We start from the raw sequence: 20,326 nt of genomic DNA, 5'->3' as shown, positions 1-20,326 counted from the left end.
CCTTACTAATGTTGGGCCTTTAGGCGATCTGTATTTTTGTGGGATTGTATTTCCTACTGATGTTAAACATTGTAAGCATCATTGCTTCTATGAAAACATGTATTCTGCTCTTAATACCTTCATGGTCTACATAGCTAGAGGTGTGGCAAGAGAAGTTTCTCTTACCTAAATATTTATACAGCAAATAGGTATTCCATCTCACAGAGTTGGGATATACACTGTATGGCAAACGTTTGTGAACACCTGACCATCTCACCTTTAGGAGCTTCTTGGACATCCTATTCCTTGGCCATTATATGGAGTTGCCCCCCTCTGCGGCTGTAGCAGTCTTCAATCTTCTGGAATGGATTGTCTCAAGATTTTGGAGTGCATTTGTGAGAATGTGTGTCTCTTCAGCTAAAAGATCATTTGTGAGAGCAGGTATTGATGTTGAGGGCAAGAAGACCTGATTTGCACTTGGTGTTCCAGTTTATCCCAAATAGAAACTTCAGTCCTCTTAATGATGACCCTGCCCCTTCCATCGGCACTGCCATTTATGATAGTCTAGCGTTTGCAGATGTGCAAAAGGGCTCTGCCTGGCCCTTGGGATGTAGCAGAGCCCTGCAGCACATCTGCATACTCGCATTCGCAAACAAACCAGAGGTCCTGTACCTCCTTAAAAGTGGAACTAAACCCATCGATTTAATGATTTCCCAAAACAGTTACACTCAAGGCATGCTGTGAATGATAACTGTCACCTTGGCTTGTACTTTCCACCAAACTGTCAAGCCATCAAATGGCTGGTGTCATACCAAACCATGGCAACTGCCAAACAAACAGAGACAAAGATGGCGGCTTTCTTGGCTGTAAAGGATAGGTGGGTTGAGTTCCGCTTTAACTGTGCCATCTTCATGTGCAGGTGTGCCGAGTCCCAGGGGCTGGGCAGAGCCTTTCAGCACATCTGTGCCCACATGTGCATTATCATTCTCGCCAAGGTGAGGAAGGATGAAGTGCTGCACTGTAACACAAAACAAAACCTTAAAAATATATCCAGTTGAGGTCTGCTTGGATAGTCTTTCTGGATTCCCCTGATTTGAATCCATATTCTCATAGCCTTAGATACGTGACATACGGATTTCAGGGTACGCTAATCCCTTGACATCCAAACTCTACCCCCTCTCTTTTTTTTTTTTTTTCCTTTTTGCCATAGTCTCGTCCTCTCTTATCGATCATAACCTTCCTGCATTGAACCATGCCGGGCCCTACACAGCGGGCCATTATTAAGGTCATTACCCTTCAGATGCTGAATGAAACCTCATACTAAGGCTATACACACTCTTAAGACCCATGAGAGGATCTTCATCGTTAACCGAAGATAAATACAAGTTACCTTCGCATATTCCGTTCACCAGGACTCAATTTCACCTTTCATCTCCTTTTTATGCAGAGTGTCAGGAATGGACTTGCCAATAGTGGTGGGACTCACCTGCCTTGTAGGCTGCAGTACCAGGGCTGGCCAGCGGGTGCTCTCAACAACCAGAGGTTCACTTCGGCAATTAGCCATCACCTGGGGCTGATTGCAGGTGGTGTATTTAAGGGATGGCCAGACCTGCAGTCTGTGCCTTGGTGTGTGTTTTTCCATGGGCCCCTGTATCTTGTAACCTGCATTCCTGTTCCTGTTTCTGCCTGACTTGTTGCCGACCCTGCCTGATCCTGACCTCTGCTGACTTCTGTTTGATCCCTGGCTTGTGACCCTGACCATTCTCTCCGCCTGCTCCTCCTGTACCCACCTGCCCGATAGTTATCGACCCGGCCTGCCTGACTACGTTGTGCTCTATATGTGTATGTACCTGTGTATCTGTATCAGTTTAGGTTTGGGTTTGTTTCACCTTGTTGTATGTATTTGTGTTAGCTTGGGGTTTGGTGCACTGCGTTTATATTTGTATTGTTAGTCTCAATAAATTATATTATTTACTATATCTGAAGCCTGCGTTTCCCTGTGTCAGTCCACACACTTCTGGTTGCACCCGCATCCCTGACACAGAGATTTTAGCTATGTAATTACGCTAAGTTATAGTCTCTTCTTTATTTGTCTATTCAGTCTATATGTAATGGTCCAATGTTAATGTATCATTGTTGTATATTACTTGACTGCTACTTCTATTTTTTCTTGTACTGTACTTAATTGGAATTTTGTACTGAATAAAACTTTATTCTATTAAAAAACAGAAAACTCAATGGTGAGAGAGGGAGGAGGCTAGAGCCAGGTGCACACACATTGTTTTTTTGGAGTGAGGGTTGGCTTTGAGTACTCAAGGCGAAAAGATCTAATTGTCCCCCCATGAATTCCTTCCCCCCCCCCCTTCTTACTGAAGTGGAAGCAAGATCTAGACAAGACCCTGATTTCTGTGCAGACAGAACCTATTCTTTACTTTGCTCATTGATCCTCCCTCTCCAGCAGGGTTATAAACTGGTGGCACGCTGGTACAGGACTCTGGCACTCCTTCATAAAATGTATCCCACTGTCTCCCTGCTGTGTTGGCATTGTCAACAAGATCCTGGCACACTGCTGCATATCTTCTGGTTGTGTCCCCAAATATGACCCTTTTGGGGAGATACTAGACAGCTGATTTATAAACTTACCGATGTATCTCTGGAAATGTGTTCCTAACCGATTTATCTCTGGAAATGTGTTCCTAACCGATGTATCTTTGGAAATGTGTTCGTAACCGATGTATCTTTGGGAATGTGTTCGTAACCGATGTATCTCTGGAAATGTGTTCCCAACCGATGTATCTTTGGAAATGTGTTCGTAACCGATGTATCTCTGGAAATGTGTTCCCAACCGATGTTTCTCTGGAAATGTGTTCGTAAGCGATGTTTCTCTGGAAATGTGTTCCTAACCGATGTTTTTCTGGAAATGTGTTCGTAACCGATGTATCTCTGGAAATGTGTTCCTAACCGATTTATCTCTGGAAATGTGTTCCCAACCGATGTATCTTTGGAAATGTGTTCGTAACCGATGTATCTCTGGAAATGTGTTCCCAACCGATGTTTCTCTGGAAATGTGTTCGTAAGCGATGTTTCTCTGGAAATGTGTTCCTAACCGATGTTTTTCTGGAAATGTGTTCCCAACCGATGTTTCTCTGGAAATGTGTTCCTGACCGATGTATCTCTTCAAATGTGTTCCTTAGACACATTACCCCACTCTCGAGACATAGGTACAAAAAGTCCCTCCTGATCCATTTGCTCAATGCTCCTTAGACACATTACCCCACTCTCGAGACATAGGTGCAAGTAGTCCCTCCTGATCCATTTGCTCAATGCTCCTAAGACACATTACCCCACTCTCGAGACATAGGTACAAAAAGTCCCTCCTGATCCATTTGCTCAATGCTCCTGAGACACATTACCCCACTCTCGAGACATAGGTACAAGAATTTCCTCCTGATCCATTTGCTCAATGCTGCCAAGGTTTGCATTCCACGAAAGTAGAAGAGCACAGACCCATCTTCTTTTGGTAATTGGATAGCAGTAGTTAACAAGATTAATGCTATGGAACATTTAACAGTAGCTTTGAAGCGTAAAGAAGAGCAATTTAATAAAACGTGGTATTACTGGCACGATTGCCAATATTCACGGGACTATGCATCTTATATGTCAACTTTAGTGGTGTAAGCCCCATCACAGTAAAGGTCAGCTTATGTACCTTTAGGTTTTCTGGAGGACACTGGACTCTTCAACTCTCTTCACACCCCCTCCGCCACTTTTTTTCTTTTTTCATCTCTTACTTAAAGCGGAGTGCCACCTCCTCCCTTCCGCTGTCACATTTGGCACATTTGGGGGGGTTTGGGGATGGATACCTGGTTTTGACAGGTACCCGCTCCCACTTTCGGCTGCTCAGTTCACCGCAGTGAACTGAGCCAGAAGTTTGGCCCACCCTTCTTCCCCCTGCAGCCCTCTGGGACATTTCACAGGTTCCAGAAGACTGCGGCCCTTTCATAAAGCGCAGTGGCTGTGAGGCTGCAAATCTTCTCTCTTGGTTTTCCTTAGTCAAAGATGGCGTCAGCACCTGACAGCTGATTGAAGAATTGGCTCGGGCTGAAGACACCACTGGATCCCTGGACAGGTAAGTGCCCTAATATTAAAAGTCAGCAGCTACAGTATTTGTAGCTGCTGCATATTAATTGTTGGGGGGGGGGTGGAACTCCTCTTTAAGGCTCATTCTCGTTCCCATATACATGAATAAATTTTGAAAAGGTGCTATTTAGGTTAAGAACTATCTAAATCAGGGTTTCTCAACTAGGGTTCCTCCAGAGGTTGCTAACAGTTCCTTGAGCACAAGTGTGAGGATCATGCTTCCCAATGACCACAAGTGTAAGGATCACACTTCCCAATGACCACAAGTGTAAGGATCATGCTTCCCAATGACCACAAGTGTAAGGATCATGCTTCCCAATGACCACAAGTGTGAGGATCATGCTTCCCAATGACCACGAGTGTGAGGATCATACTTCCCAATGACCACGAGTGTGAGGATCATACTTCCCAATGACCACAAGTGTAAGGATCATACTTCCCAATGACCACAAGTGTGAGGATCATACTTCCCAATGACCACAAGTGTGAGGATCATACTTCCCAATGACCACAAGTGTAAGGATCATGCTTCCCAATGACCACAAGTGTAAGGATCATGCTTCCCAATGACCACAGGTGTAAGGATCATGCTTCCCAATGACCACAGGTGTAAGGATCATGCTTCCCAATGACCACAAGTGTAAGGATCATGCTTCCCAATGACCACAAGTGTAAGGATCATGCTTCCCAATGACCACAAGTGTAAGGATCACACTTCCCAATGACCACAAGTGTAAGGATCACGCTTCCCAATGACCACAAGTGTAAGGATCATGCTTCCCAATGACCACAAGTGTAAGGATCATGCTTCCCAATGACCACAAGTGTGAGGATCATACTTCCCAATGACCACAAGTGTGAGGATCATACTTCCCAATGACCACAAGTGTGAGGATCATACTTCCCAATGACCACAAGTGTGAGGATCATACTTCCCAATGACCACAAGTGTGAGGATCATACTTCCCAATGACCACAAGTGTGAGGATCATGCTTCCCAATGACCACAAGTGTAAGGATCATGCTTCCCAATGACCACAAGTGTGAGGATCATACTTCCCAATGACCACAAGTGTGAGGATCATACTTCCCAATGACCACAAGTGTGAGGATCATACTTCCCAATGACCACAAGTGTGAGGATCATACTTCCCAATGACCACAAGTGTGAGGATCATACTTCCCAATGACCACAAGTGTGAGGATCATGCTTCCCAATGACCACAAGTGTAAGGATCATGCTTCCCAATGACCACAGGTGTAAGGATCATGCTTCCCAATGACCACAAGTGTAAGGATCATGCTTCCCAATGACCACAATTGTAAGGATCATGCTTCCCAATGACCACAAGTGTAAGGATCATGCTTCCCAATGACCACAGGTGTAAGGATCATGCTTCCCAATGGCCACAAGTGTGAGGATCATACTTCCCAATGACCACAAGTGTGGGGATCATACTTCCCAATGACCACAAGTGTGAGAAACATTCTTCCCACTGACCATCACACTAATGTATCATGAGTTGTAGATATTGTAATTTTTAGCCGGGGTTCACTGAGACCGGAAAGTTATTTTAATGGTTCCTCCATTTTGAAAAGGTTTAGAAAGTCTGGTCTAAATGATCCCCAGTCCACATACTTGGCATGAGAGTTTTTAACTTGTTGCCGACCGCAGATAGCCGAATGACGGCTGCACTGCGGCCGGCCAGTTCTGAGTGGACGTCATATGACGTCCCCCAGAACGCGCTCTCCTGCGCGCCCCAGGGGGCGCGCACCCGGCGATCTCCGTGATCGCTGTGTCCTACGGACACAGCTGATCACGTGATGTGGTAAAAGGCCAATCACAGCGGCCTTTTACCACCTGATCAGCGGTGTCCAATGACACGCTGATCAGAGGGAAATGCAAGTGCCGGTTCTCGGCTGCACTTTCCTCACGCTGTCAGATCGTGAGGAAAGTACTGCCGAGAACCGGCAGTTGTCAGAGCGGGGATTGGCACCGATCATCAGGGCCACTGATGATCGGTGCCCAGCAGTGCCACCCGCAAGTTCCGCCCACCTGTGCCCTGCAGTGCGCCCACTAGCTCCGCCCACCTGTGCCCAGCAGATCACCCACCTGTGCCCAGCAGTGCACCCACCTGTGCCCAGCAGTGCACCCACCTGTGCCCAGCAGTGCACCCACCTGTGCCACTCTGCAATTTCACACACCTGTGCCCAGAAGTGCCACCTACCTGTGCCCAGCAGTGCCACCCACCTGTGCCCACCCACCTGTGCCCACCAGTGCCACCCACCTGTGCCCACCCACCAGTGCTGCCCACCAGTGCCACCCACCAGTGCAGCCCAGCAGTGCTGCCAGTCAGTGGCACCAGTCAGTGCCCAGCGGTTGTGCCAGTCAGTGCCGCCAGTCAGTGCCCAGCAGTGATGCCAGTCAGTGCCGTCTATCAGTACCCATCATCAGTGTCACCTATCAGTGCCGCCTATCAGTGCTGCATATTAGTGCCGCCTATCCGTGACACCTCATTAGTGCTGTCTATCAGTGCCGCCTATCCGTGCCACCTCATTAGTACTGCCTATTAGTGCCCTTTAGTGCTGCCTATCAGTGCCCATCAGTGCCGCCTATCAGTGCCCATCAGTGCTGCCTCATCAACGCACATCAGTGAAGGAGAAAAATTACCTGTTTGAAAAATTTTATAATAGAAACAAAGAAACTTCTTTTTTTTTTTCAAATTTTTGCCAATTTATTATTTATAGCGCAAAAAGTAAAGCGCCCAGTGGCGATTAAATACCACCAAAAGAAAGCTCTATTTGTGAGAAAAAAATGATCAAAATTTCATATGGGTACAATGTTGCATGACCGCGCAATTGTCAATCAAAGTGCGGAAGCGCTGAAAGCTGAAAATTGGCCTGGTAAATAAGGGGGTATAAGTGCCTGGTAGGCAAGTGGTTAAGGAACATGACGTTATGGGAGCTTCATTTGTATAGGTGGCCTTGTACACGGCTGGACGTTTGTTATGTTTACAGTCTAACAAAAGATTCCTGTTTTTGTTGTGGATTTAATTTCTTTTAGTCTCATTGTACTGGGATACATGTCTGTTTTCTGTGCCTCGTTTCATGAAGGCTATTACCTGTTAACTGTAACACGTGCTTTGCTAAAGAGCAAAAAAAACCCAAAAAACTATAAATTGAAAACTTAGTGTCCCCCCATGAACTGTCAACTACCTCAGCAGCATACACTCACAGGTCACTTTTAATAGGTCCACCTTGCTAGTACCGGGTTGGACCCCCTTTTGCCTTCAAAACTGCCTTAATTCTTTAACAAGGTATTGGAAACATTCCTCAGAGATTTTGGTCCATATTGACATGAGTTACTGTTGCCTTTCTGTCATCTCCAACCAGCCTGCCCATTCTCCTCTGACATCAACAAGCAACAACTGCCGCTCACTTGATATTTTCTCTTTTTCGGACCATTCTCTGTGCACCCTAGAGATGGTTGTGCGTGAAAATCCCAGTAGATCAGCAGTTTTTGAAGTACTCAGACCAGCCCGTCTGGCACCAACAACCATGCCACGTTCAAAGTCACCTAAATCCCCTTTCTTCCTCATTCTGATGCTCAGTTTGAACTTCAGCAAGTCCTCTTCACCACGTCTAGATGCCTAAATGCATTGAGTTGCTGCCATGTGATTGGCTGATTAGCAATTTGTGTTACCAAGCAATATTGTCCCTATGGTGGGATGGGACCTCTAGAGCTGGGGGGGGGGGCTGGGAGCTCCTTCCTGGCAGTGGTAAAGTGGCCGGTGAGTGTAGTTGACAGGTTCTACTCTGCTTGCACCCCCTCTATTTGCTAAAGCACCACTTCTGCATTCCCCTCTTGTCAAGGTCCTACCTTTCTTCAGAGCTTGTGCATCTCCATGAGCTGGCATCCATCTTGGTTTTCTGCAAAGCATGGTGGGAACCTTTATGCCTTCAGGCTTCTGCGGCTCCTCCTCAGAAGGGTGTGGTTGAGCACATTTAAACCTGCTGTCTGCAAGTGTGCTCTGCACTTGTGTCCTGTATGTTGCCCTGTTGCAAGCTCTTGTGTCGGCTTTGACAAGACTATTCTCTGTGTTAACCCTTTACCTGACCTCCCTTTGCTGAACCCGGCCCGTGACCTGAGTATTCTTTGCCTACCGTCTAGTACTGTCTGCTCCGTTGTTATTGACCCGGCTTGTCTGACTACTCTACTCGTGTTCCCATCTAGCTCCCACCAGCTGTACGCCATTGGCGGCAGTCGTTATCGCAGCTGGGGTCACTCGGGGGCCGCGACCTGTTCTCAGGCTGCGTCAAGTCCATCCCCACCATCAGGGGCCCTGGTGAAGGGTAGCCTGGGGCTTAGACTCCGTGCCCTGAGGGACTCCAGTCTGTGGGTAGTGGCTGTCGTCAGTCGCAGCGTGACCGTACCATAGGCCTGCCTGCCCGTTCCAGCGTTCCTGCCCTGACACCTCTGCCCAGCCTTGATTGCAGAGGTGTTCAGTAGGGTTGGGATCAGTGAGGGACACTTGAGTCCAAACTCATCAACCCATGTCTCTATGGAGCTGGGTTTGCAACAGGAGCACAGTCATGCTGGAACAGAAAAGGACCTTCCCCAAATGGTTGCCATACAAAATCTTTTTTTTTTTTATTCTTCTCTGACCTACAATGTGTGATCATCACTGGCTGTTTTCTCTATTACAGGGGAAGATCTGTGGGAGTCGGATGACGAAGACCTAACTAGCGATGCGCCATCACAGGCAAGCAGCTGGCAGTGGTGTCTGTTAATGTAAACGCTGAGAATTCCACAGTGGCATTAAGTCATTGACGTCTCCCTTTCTGTTCATCTGTTACACTTAAAATTATTTTATTAAAAATAAAACTGCCGTTAAAACTCAGAAGAGCAGATACTGTATATATATATATCTATATACACTCAGATTTCTGGTTGATAGTGACAGTCACAACATGGACGTCGGGGTTAAGCCCTTAGTGAGGTTAAGTCACGTGTTAACAGTCACACATGCAGTCATAGAGAACAATATTATTACATGATTATTCTATCACAAGGCCTCAGGGCTTCACAGTCTCCTCCAAAGGCAGCCCTGGTAATAGTGGATATGTGTGACCATGCATACATACATGTAATAGGTTATATGTACACACACATACAGCCCTAGGCGTGGGGCTACTCCTGTCTCTCTGAGGTCTTCTTCACTTGGCTGTTGTCCGTGAATGGCTGGGTCCTCTGAAACGGTCATTTTTGGGGTGCAGAGGCTTGAGAAATTGGGTGCCCCCCCCCCACCTTCCACTAGGTTGGTTCCTTTTCACCCATAGTCCAACACAGCTGTCCGCCTATAGATTCGTTATATTTACGGTGCAGTCACATGGTCACCACGGGAATCCTGGGGAAGAGAGCAGAGAAAAAGAGGAAGGTCAGGTTCACCTGTCGGTTTGCAGCAGGCCATGGGCCTCCAAAGAGAATATAAGATTGGCTTTGCCACTGGTTTGCAGTGATGTAAGGACCTTGCTGACAAAAGCTGTATAATTGATAGATCATCTTTTTATAGCTTGCATTGGCTTTGTCCAGGCCTTTTTTTTCTTAGAGAATAGGTGCAGGTAAACCCCCTTCCATATCACCCCCTGACTCCACCCACCACCCACCTCCAAGCTTTGTCCCTTTGCTTCACCCCCTACCTACCTGCAAGTATCACCCCTTTTAGAAAATACAGAACCAAGTATCATTTTGTTGTTAATAATAACAAAAAAAATTGAAAATAGATTAGAAACAATAGATTCTTTGCAGCAAAATACCCATAAGCAACAACAGATCCACCCCAGCAACAATAGACCCCTGCTAGCAACTTAGATTTCCCAGCAACCACCATCAATATACCCTCAAGCAGCCAGTAACAAAGGCCCTTCCTCAGCGGTAGATCTCTCCCAGCAACAACTGACCCTCAGCAATAATAGATCCCTTGCCAGCAACAATAGATCCCCCTTCAGCGACAATAGTTCTCCCAGCATCAACAGACCCTCCAGCACTCAATACATTTAGTGTTGGAGGTGCTGGAACTGTGTTCTCCCACATTCCTGAAAAATCACTGGTTTTGTCAATTTATGTGAGCACTTTTTCCTCTGAAAATAACTGGAACATGTTGTTGACTTTGCCATTTTATAAAGCTTAGGATTTTTTTTTCGCTGATAATTCATGTCAAAACTGGTAGGATTCTTTATTCTCAGTGGAAACGTGCCAGGCTGTATGTATGTGTATATATGTGTGTGTGTGTATATATATATATATATATGTGTGTGTGTGTGTGTATATATATATATATATATATATATATATATATATATACACACACATATAGATAGGTCCATATATAGTTGGACACACGGGCCCATTTTATTTTTTTTTTGGATATTGACAAAAACATATTCAAGCGATAGTTATATAATGGATATGGGCTGAAAGTGCGCACTCTCAGGTTTAGTTTGAGGGTATGTACATCCAAATTGGAGGAAGGGTTTAGGAATTACAGCTCTTAAGATTAGCCATCCCGCCTTTTTCAAGGGACCAAAAGTAATTGGACAGCTGAATCAAAAGCTGTTTCATGGCCAGGTGTGGGCTTCTCCTTCCTTATTTCTCATCAATAGGCAGGTAAAAGGTCTGGAGTTGATTCTAAGTGAGGTATTTACATTTGGAATCTATTGCTGTGAACCTACATCATGCATTCAAAGGAGCTGTCCATGCAAGTGAAACAGGCCATTGTAAGGCTTCAAAAACTAAACAAATCCATCAGAGAGGCAAACAATCTGATTCCAAACTCTCCACCATGAAAAAGACCAAAGAGCTGTCCAAGGATGTCAGGGACAAGATTGTAGATCTACACAATGCTGGACTTGGCTACAAAACTATCACCAAGCAGCTTGGTGAGAAGGTGACAACAGTTGGTGCAATCATTCACATATGGAAGAAACACAAAACAAGTGTCAGTCTCCCTAGGTCTGGTGCACCGTGCAAGATCTCACCTCGTGGAGTGTCAATGATCATGAGTGAGGAATCATCCCAGAACTACACGTGAGGATCTTGTCAATGATCTCCAGACAGCTGGGACCACAGTCACCAAGAAAACAATTGGTAACACACTACGCCGACAAGGACTGAAATCCTGCAGTGCCTGCAAGGTCCCTCTGCTCAAGAAAGCCCATGTCCAAGCCTGTCTGAAGTTTGCCATTAAACATCTGAATGATGCAGAGGAGGACTGGTGGGAAGTGTTGTGGTCAGATGAGACCAAAACTCAACTCGCTGTGTTTAGAGGAGGAGGAATGCTGCCTATGACCCCAAGAACACCATCCCAACTGTCAAACATGGTGGTGGAAACATTCTACTTTGGAGGTGTTTTTCTGCTAAGGGGACAGGACAACTGCACCGCATCAAAGGGATGATAGACAGGGCAATGTACCATCAAATCTTGGGTGAAAATCTTCTTCTCTCAGCCAGGGCATTGAAAATGGGTCGTAGATGGGTGTTTCAGCATGACAATGACCCAAAACACACGGCCAAGGCAACAAAGGAGCGGCTCAAGAAGAAGCACATTAAGGTCCTGGAGTGACCTAGCCAGTCTCCAGACCTTAATCCGATTGAAAATCTGTGGAGAGAGCTGAAAGTTTTAGTTGCCAAGCGTCAGCCACCAAACCTTAATGACTTGGAGAGGATCTGCCAAGAGGAGTGGGCATCTCAATCCTGAGATGTGTGCAAACCTGGTGGCCAACTCCAGGAAACATCTGACCTCTGTGATTGCCAAGAAGGGATTTGCCACCCAAGTACTAAGCCATGTTTTGTGAAGGGGATCAAATACTTACAGTTGCAAGAAAAAGTATGTGAACCCCTTGGGATTACATGGAGTTTTGCATGAATTGGGCATAAAATGTGCTCTGAACGTCATCTAAGTCACAACAGTAGAAGAACACAATCTGCTGAACATAATACTACACAAACATTAGATGTTGCCATGGTTTAATTGCACATAACATGTAAACATTCACAGTGCAGGGAGGAAAAAGTATGTGAACCTTTGGACTTAATAACTGGTTGACTCTCCTTTGGCAGCAATAACCTCAACCAAACATTTCCTGTAGTTGCAGATCAGACCTGCACAACGATCTGGAGTTATTTTGGACCACTCCTTTTCACAAAACTGTTTCAGTGTAGCAATATTCTTGGGATGTCTGGTGTGAATCGCTCTCTTAAGGTCATGCCACAGCATTTCAATCGGGTTGAGGTCAAGACTCTGACTGGGCCACTCCAGAAGGCGTATTCTGTGCTGTTGCAGCCATTGTTTTGTTGAATTACTTGTATGCTTTGGGTCATTGTCCTGTTGCATCACCCATCCTCTGCGGAGCTTCAGTTGGCGGACAGATGGTCGTACGTTTTCCTGTAAAATGTCTTGATAAACTCTGGAATTCATTTTCCCATCAATGACAACAATCCGTCCAGGCCCTGAGGCAGCAAAGCAGCCCCAAACCATGATGCTTCCTCCGCCATGTTTTACAGAGGGGAGGAGGTTTTGATGTTGGTGTGCTGTGCCTTTTTTTCTCCACACATAGTGTTGTGTGTTCTTCCCAAACAAATCAATCTTGGTTTCATCTGTCCTCAGTATATTTTGCCAGTAGTGCTGTGGAACATCCAGGTGCTCTTTTGCAAACTTCAAACGTGCTGCAATATTCTTTTTGGACAGCAATGGCTTCCTCCGTGGTGTCCTCCCATGTACTCCATTCTTGTTTAATGTTTTCCTTATTGTAGATGTGTCAACAAAAATGTTAGCATGTGCCAGAGATTTCTGTAGGTCTTTAGCTGACACTCTGGGATTCTTCTTTACCTCATGCAGCATTCTCCGCTGTGCTCTTGCAGTCATTTTTACAGGACGACCACGCCTAGGGAGAGTAGCAACAGCGCTAAACTTTCTCCATTTGTAGACAGTCTGTCTTACCGTGGACACATGAACATCAAGGCTTTTGGAGATACTTTTGTAACCCTTTCCAGCTTCATGCAAGTCAACAATTCTTGATCGTAGGTCTTCTGAGAGCTCTTTTCTGTGAGGCATGGTTCACATCAGACAGTGCTTCTTGAAACCAGTAAACCCAAAACAGGTGTGTGGTTTTAAGGGGCAGGACAGCTGTCAGCAACACATCCAATATCATCACACTGATTGGAGTCAAGGTTGGCTCACTCCTGGCTCCAATTAGCTCTGGGAGAAGTCATTAAGCTAGGGCCTCACATACTTTTTCCTCCCTGCACTGTGAATGTTTACATGTTATGTGCAATTAAACCATGGCAACATCTAATGTTTGTGTAGTATTATGTTCAGCAGACTGTGTTCTTCTATTGTTGTGACTTAGATGACGTTCAGAGCACATTCTATGCCCAATTCATGCAAAACTCTATGTAATCCCAAGGGGTTCACATACTTTTTCTTGCAACTGTATTTCCCTCATGAACATGCAAATCAGTCATCATTTGTTAGACATGCATTTCTGCTGAATTTGTTGTTGCTATTCTGTCTCTGAGTATTACAATACACCGAACATTTGATTTTTAGACTGATAAATTCTTTCTGAGTGGGAAAACATTCAAAATCAGCAGGGGAGCAAATACTTATTTCCTTCACTGTATGTGGAACTTCGATCTTTGATCCATTCCTGCTGGCCACCTACAGCGACTTTGGTTACCCCCAGCCATCTGATCCTCACCTGCTACCAGCTGTCTGGGTTGTGGGAGTACTACTCTGAGCCTATATGTTGCATTACTGCAGTGTTTCTCAACTCCAGTCCTCATGGACCCCCAACAGGTCATGTTTTCAGGATTTCCCTCAGATGAAACAGCTGTGGTAATTACTAAGGCAGTGAAACTGATCAAATCACCTGTGCAAAATAATGGAAATCCTCAAAACATGACCTGTTGGGGGTCCATGAGGACTGGAGTTGAGAAACACTGCATTAATGTCATGCAGGGACAAGTCTGATTATAGACATGGGGGAAGCAGTCTCACTGTACCAGGTGCCCCCAACTCACATTCTTCTAACAGTTCTGGGGATGCTTTCAGTGTACCTTCTGATGGTACAAAGTCTGCATCCTGGAATGATGTTATCCTCTGATCTTAGAGTATGACCTATCCTCTTGAGTCCTTTTTTATTCCATTGGGTGTGGATGTTCCCTCTGCCCTCTTAGCTGAGGTTTCTATCATGGTTACTCAAGATTTTATGACCCAGATTACTCAGTTATTTGCTGACTCTGATCGCAGAGGCCACAAGCATGCTCCCATGCCCTTGAAAATATGACTGATCATGCTGTTTTTAATTTAAGGATAGTGATCATATCAAACCTTTTTTGTCACATAGTTGTTTGGCTCCTTTTTAAATCATGAGAATAGAAATCGCCCAAATGGCCCAGATCAAAAGTTTCCATCCCCTGGAATGTTGGGCCTTGGTACAAACACACAAGGTGACACACACAGGGTAAAAATGCCAATTAAAGGTTAATTTCCCACATCTGTGGTTTTTTAAATTGCAATTATTGTCTGTGTATAAATAGTCAATGAGTTTGTTAGCTCTCACTGGATGCACTGAGCAGGGTAGATACTGAGCCATGGGGAACAGAAAAGAACTATCAAAAGACCTGCGTAACAAGGTAATGGAACTTTATAAAGATGGAAAAGGATATAAGAAGATATCCAAAGCCTTGAATATGCCAGTCAATACTGTTCAATCACTTATTAAAAAGTAGAAAATTCAGGCATCTCTTGATACCAAGCCAAGGTCAGGTAGACCAAGAAAGATTGCAGCCTCAACTGCCAGAAGAATTGTTCAGGATACAAAGAAAACCCACAAGTAACCTCAGGAGAAATACAGGCTGCTCTGGAAAAAAACGGTGTGGTTGTTTTAAGAAGCACAATAAGACCATACTTGAACAAAAATGAGCTGCATGGTCAAGTTGCCAGAAAGAAGCCTTTACTGCACCAATGCCACAAAAAAGCACACTTACAATATGCCCAACATCACCTTGACACGCCTCACAGCTTCTGGCACACTACTCTGGAGTGACGAGACCAAAACAGAGCTTTATGGTCACAACCATATGTTTGGAGAAGGGTCAGCAGTGACAAGAATACCATCCCTACTATGAAGCATTGTGGTGGCTGGAGGGGGTATGAGCTCTAAAGGCACGGGGAATCTTGTGAAAATTGATAGCAAGATAAATATAGCATGTTATCAGAAAATACTGGCAGACAATTTGGCTTCTTCTGCAGGAAAGCTGCACATGGGACGCTGTTGGGCTTTCCAGCATGACAGTGACCCTAAACACAAGGCCAAGTTGACCCTCCGATGGTTACAGCAGAAATAGGTGAAGGTTCTGTAGTGGCCATCACAGTCTCCTGACCTTAATAACATCGAGCCGCTCTGGGGAGATCTCAAATGTGCAGTTCATTTAAGACGAACAAAGACTTTGCATGACCTGGAGGCATTTTGCCAAGACGAATGGGCAGCTCTACCACCCCCCTCTGCCAATCCCTCCACTGGCTTCCGACTGCCCAGCGCTTAAAATTCAAATTACTAACACTGACATACAAAACTGTTCATAACACTGCCCCAAACTACATAAATTGAACCTTTCCAAAACTGAGCTCCTAATTTTCCCCCCAGCCCGCGCCCCCCCCCCCCATCCTCTCCATCACGACCAACAACGCCACCATCAGTCCCACCCTACAAGCCAAAGTCCTAGGTGTCACTCTAGACTCAAACCTGTCCTTCCAACCCCATGTCCAATCGCTGGCAAACTCATGCAGGCTCCACCTCCGCAACATCTCCAAAATACGTACGTTCCTAACCCCAGACACTACTAAAGAACTCGTTCACTCCCTTATTATCTCACGTCTGGACTACTGCAACTCCCTTCTCACCGGCCTACCTCATCGCAGACTATCCCCGCTTCAGTCTATCCTGAACTCAGCGGCCAGACTCATCCACCTTACCAACCGCTCCGCTTCTGCCACCCACCTCTGTCATTCCCTCCACTGGCTTCCGATTGCCCAATGCATTAAATTCAAAATACTAACACTGACATACAAAGCTATCCATAACACTGCCCTGAACTACCTCACCGACCTGATACCCAAAACGTACTCTCCGCTCCTCACAAGACCTCCTATTCTCTAGTTCTCGGTCTCCTCCTCCCATGTCTCCAGGACTAATCTAGAGCTTTCCCCATCCTCTGGAACTTACTACCCCAATCCATCAGACTGTCACCTACCCTCCTCACCTTTAGGTGCACCCTGAAAACCCATCTCTTCAGGGAAGCCTACCCCGCCCTCACCTAATTGCCGATCTCCTCCACTCTTCCTACCACTCCATCCCCCACAGCTATTTCCTCCTGTACCACTATCCCCTCCCTCCTAGATTGTAAGCCCCAAGGAGCAGGGCCCTCCAACCCCTCATGTATTGTACTGTATTGTTACTGTACTGTCTCATGTACTGTCTCCCATTATAATGTACAGCGCTGAGCAAACTATTGGCGCTTTATAAATACTGTATAATAATAATAATTAAGAACTAAGGGGATGCAGACTTTTGAACGGGGGGCATTTCATTTGTTGTTTACTTATTGCCATGTTTTTTTTATGATTGTGCCATTCTGTTTTGACCTACGTTTACAAAATATGAATCCCATAAGAAATAAAAGAAATGTATTTTGCTTGCTTGCTCATGTTTCTTTAAAAAATGGTACATACTCTTTATTACCATTTCTCCAAGGGGGTGCAAACCTTTGAGCACGATTGTATATCTGGTTTCCGTACTGCCTTTATAGCTTCCAAACTATCAGCTGCAGACACTCTGATTCTGAGTCACTCCAGTCCTTGACTGATGAGCTTGCCCCTGAGAAGTTGCAGACTACTGCTAAGACTCCCAATTTAATGGGGACCATTTCAGCTCCTATTGATGCAGTGTGCACCTTTCTAAAACTAGAGGATCACTCTATTGATTTTAACCGCATGCCGCCCAGCCACTGTACATATACGGCGGCAGGGCGGCACTCACAGGCAAAACCACGTTTTAAGACGTGTGTTTTGTAAACAAATAGGGGGCGCGCGAGGCGCGCCGCCGCCCTATTTGTCCCGCGGTTCTCTGCCGCAGATGTGAGTCGCTGGGTCACAGCCGCTCCTTAGCGGCTATGTCCCGGTGATCGGCGGCAAACAGTGACAGACAGCACAGCTGCAGTAGCTGTGCTGTCTGTCACTTCCCTGACAGCTCGAGGATGAGCTGATCGAGAAAGAACAGTTTTTCTTTCTCGATCAGCCTTGTACCGCCCAGTACACACCCCGCCCCCTAGTAAAACACTCCCCTCACTCCTATAACCCTTCCCTGCTAAAGTTAACCCCTTCCTCCCCATTGCCATTAGTACAGTGTCAGTTTTTTTTTTTTTTGCACTGATCACTGTATTAGTGTTTTTGGGGATGTCAGTGACCCCAAGTCAGTACTCCCCAATGTCAAAATGTCCGCCGCAGTCCCGCCATAAGTCGCTGGTCGCTGCCATAAGTCCCTGATCGCCGCCATAATTCGCTGATCGCCGCCATTATCAGTATAAAAAAACCCCTAAAAATCCCAGTATCTTTCCCGCCATTTGTAAACGCTATAACTTTCACGTAAACCAATTAATTTACACGTATTGGGTTTTTTTTTTCAAGCAAAGACATGTCGCAGAATACATTTTGGCAGAAATTTATGACTAAATTTGATTTTTGCATTTTTTTTTACTGGACATGTTTTATAGCAAAAGTCCAAAATATTGTTTTTTTTTCCTCAAAATTGTCAGGCTTTGTTTTTTATAGCGCAAAAAATAAAAACCGCACAGGCGATAAAATACCACCGAAAGAAAGCTCAATTTGTGGGGAAAAAAAGGATGTAAATTTCATTTATGTACCATATTGCATGACCGCGCAATTGTCCGTTAAACTAGCGCAGCGCTGTATAGCAGAAAAATGGCGTAAATTGCAGTATCTATACCATAGTTTGTAGACGCTATAACTTCCACACAAAGCAATCAATATACACTTATTGGGATTTTTTTTACCAAAAACATGGAGCAGAATACATTTTGGCCTAAATTTATAACCAACTTTGAGTTTACTATATATTTTTTATAGCTGAAAATAAAAAATATTGTTTTTCTTCAAAATTTTTGGTGTTTTTTTGTTTATAGCGTGAAAAATAAAAAGCGCACAGGTGATCAAATACCACCGAAAGAAAGCTCTATTTGTGTGAAAAAAAGGACGTAAATTTCGTTTGGGTGCAGCATTGCATGACCGCGCAATTATCAGTTGAATTAGTGCAGCGCCAAGTAGCAAAAAGAGGCGTGGTCATTAAGAGGGGTAAATCCTCAGGAGCTCAAGTGGTTAACAGTGCTGATTCCAGCCTTGGGTCGCTTAAAACTCCAAAGGTTGTGAACAGTTTCCCTTTGCACCATCATTTTCAACTATTTCTCCGAGAGATTGGAAACATTCTGACAAGCTGTTTGCTCTCCCTTGCCATGTTATTATCCTTTTATCCCTTTAGTAAGGATTTTTTGCAGAAGTGTTTTTTTCCACTCTGGATCCGGAAGTATTCTCCCTTGCTTTACCGTTCAGGTAGAGGAGGTGATTTTCTTTAAGGACCCAAACGACAAGCGGTTGAAAGCCCTTACTTTGTCAAACCATGTCCGACTAATCAAAATCCCTTAAAAGAGATTTAACCGCTGCCGAGGTTGATCCCTCGCTTATAGAATGCGCGGAACAAATGGCTGTAGCATTACATTTCAGCTGTGACGGTTTGCTAGAAGCCTCTTGTGTCATTTCTCGCATGCATCTCATGTATAAGGATAAAGTACTGGACTGAGGAACCCTAGCGCTGGTGGCAAGGGCATCCACCTTCTACAACCCCCTCCCCCCCCTCAAGCTTGGCTTCCCGTACACCCACAAGGTCTGGCACTCTGAGTATGAAATCCTCAGGCAGGCCTTCCTCTACATCAGGGTGCACTCCCACTTTCTAGGGAGGGGGCACATTTGTTAGCCTTTACAGATGATCAGACAGCTTGCATTTGTGATTCTTGGGTGCAGGAGGTGATATCACAGGGCTATAAACTGGAGTTTACCTCCTCAACTTCTCACCCCTCCAACCTTTCTGCATCACAGATTAGCAGATCTCCATCAAGCTCTCTCAGTTCTTCTGGATCAAACAGTCATTGCCCCAGCTTCTATGAGAAAACAGATCCAGATAAAGTACTGGACTGAGGAACCCTAGCGCTGGTGGCAAGGGCAGCCACCTTCCACAACCCCCTCCCCCCCCTCAAGCTTGGCTTCCCGTACACCCACAAGGTCTGGCACTCGGAGTATGAAATCCTCAGGCAGGCCTTCCTCTACATCAGGGTGCACTCCCACTTTCTAGGGTTGGGGGCACATTTGTTAGCCTTTACAGATGATCAGACAGCTTGCATTTGTGATTTTTGGGTGCAGGAGGTGATATCACAGGGCTATAAACTGGAGTTTGACTCCCTCAACTTCTAACCCCTCCAACCTTTCTGCATCACAGATTAGCAGATCTCCATCAAGCTCTCTCAGTTCTTCTGGATCAAACAGTCATTGCCCCAGTTTCTATGAGAAAACAGATCCAGGGTGTTTACTCCAACCTCCTTCCCCTTTCTAAGCCCTAAAGAGAACATTTAGCTAATTTTCAATCTCAAAGTTCTGAGTGCCTTCATTTGAGTCCACATATTCAATTTTGTCATCGCCTTCCTTCCCTAAGGAGAATTTCTGGCTTCTGTTGACATCATTCCGTGCAAACCTCCATTTTTGCTTGAGGTACCTAGGTCTAATGGAAGCCTCGTTCAAGGCAGTCCCTTTTGCCCAGTTTTACTCCGGACCTCTACAATGCAACATTCTTTCATTGTGGGATAATTCAATCTGGCCTCGGGGCAGACTGATATTTCTATCAACACGGACCAGGCTGCCCCTGACCTGGTGGCTCTGATTTTGGAAAGTACTTCCTTCCCGTCGTGTGGAGGATCGTCATGATGGAAACCAGTTTGGGGGTAGGGCATCGAGTCTCATCTCCTTTTCAACATTCTGGAGCTTCAGGCATTTGGTTTGCTCTATAGCTTTGGACCATCTTA

At 45.4% G+C, this 20,326-nt stretch overlaps 1 protein-coding gene and 1 long non-coding RNA gene across 4 annotated transcripts in view; one reads left to right on the top strand and one right to left on the bottom strand.

Annotated features, from left to right (window-relative positions):
* LOC149437120 (uncharacterized) overlaps positions 1 to 9,023 on the top strand; it is a 38,551-nt gene extending 29,528 nt beyond the window's left edge. The window contains exon 4 of the long non-coding RNA XR_016308179.1: positions 8,827 to 9,023. This is a non-coding gene — a long non-coding RNA (uncharacterized LOC149437120). The remainder of the gene's footprint in view (positions 1 to 8,826) is intronic.
* Positions 8,973 to 20,326, bottom strand: part of PIANP (PILR alpha associated neural protein) — a 79,623-nt gene continuing 68,269 nt past the window's right edge. For all 3 annotated transcript variants that reach the window (XM_089661101.1, XM_089661102.1, XM_089661100.1), the window contains exon 6: positions 8,973 to 9,527. In XM_089661101.1, the coding sequence (XP_089517227.1) occupies positions 9,506 to 9,527 (22 nt within the window). In that variant the 3' untranslated portion in view covers positions 8,973 to 9,505. The remainder of the gene's footprint in view (positions 9,528 to 20,326) is intronic.

The sequence above is a fragment of the Staurois parvus genome, unplaced genomic scaffold (genome assembly GCF_062004578.1).
Source record: "Staurois parvus isolate SC_StPar_1 unplaced genomic scaffold, SC_StPar_1.0 ptg001311l, whole genome shotgun sequence".
In the NCBI taxonomy this organism is placed as follows: domain Eukaryota; kingdom Metazoa; phylum Chordata; class Amphibia; order Anura; family Ranidae; genus Staurois; species Staurois parvus.
This window is presented reverse-complemented; position numbering and strand designations above follow the sequence as displayed.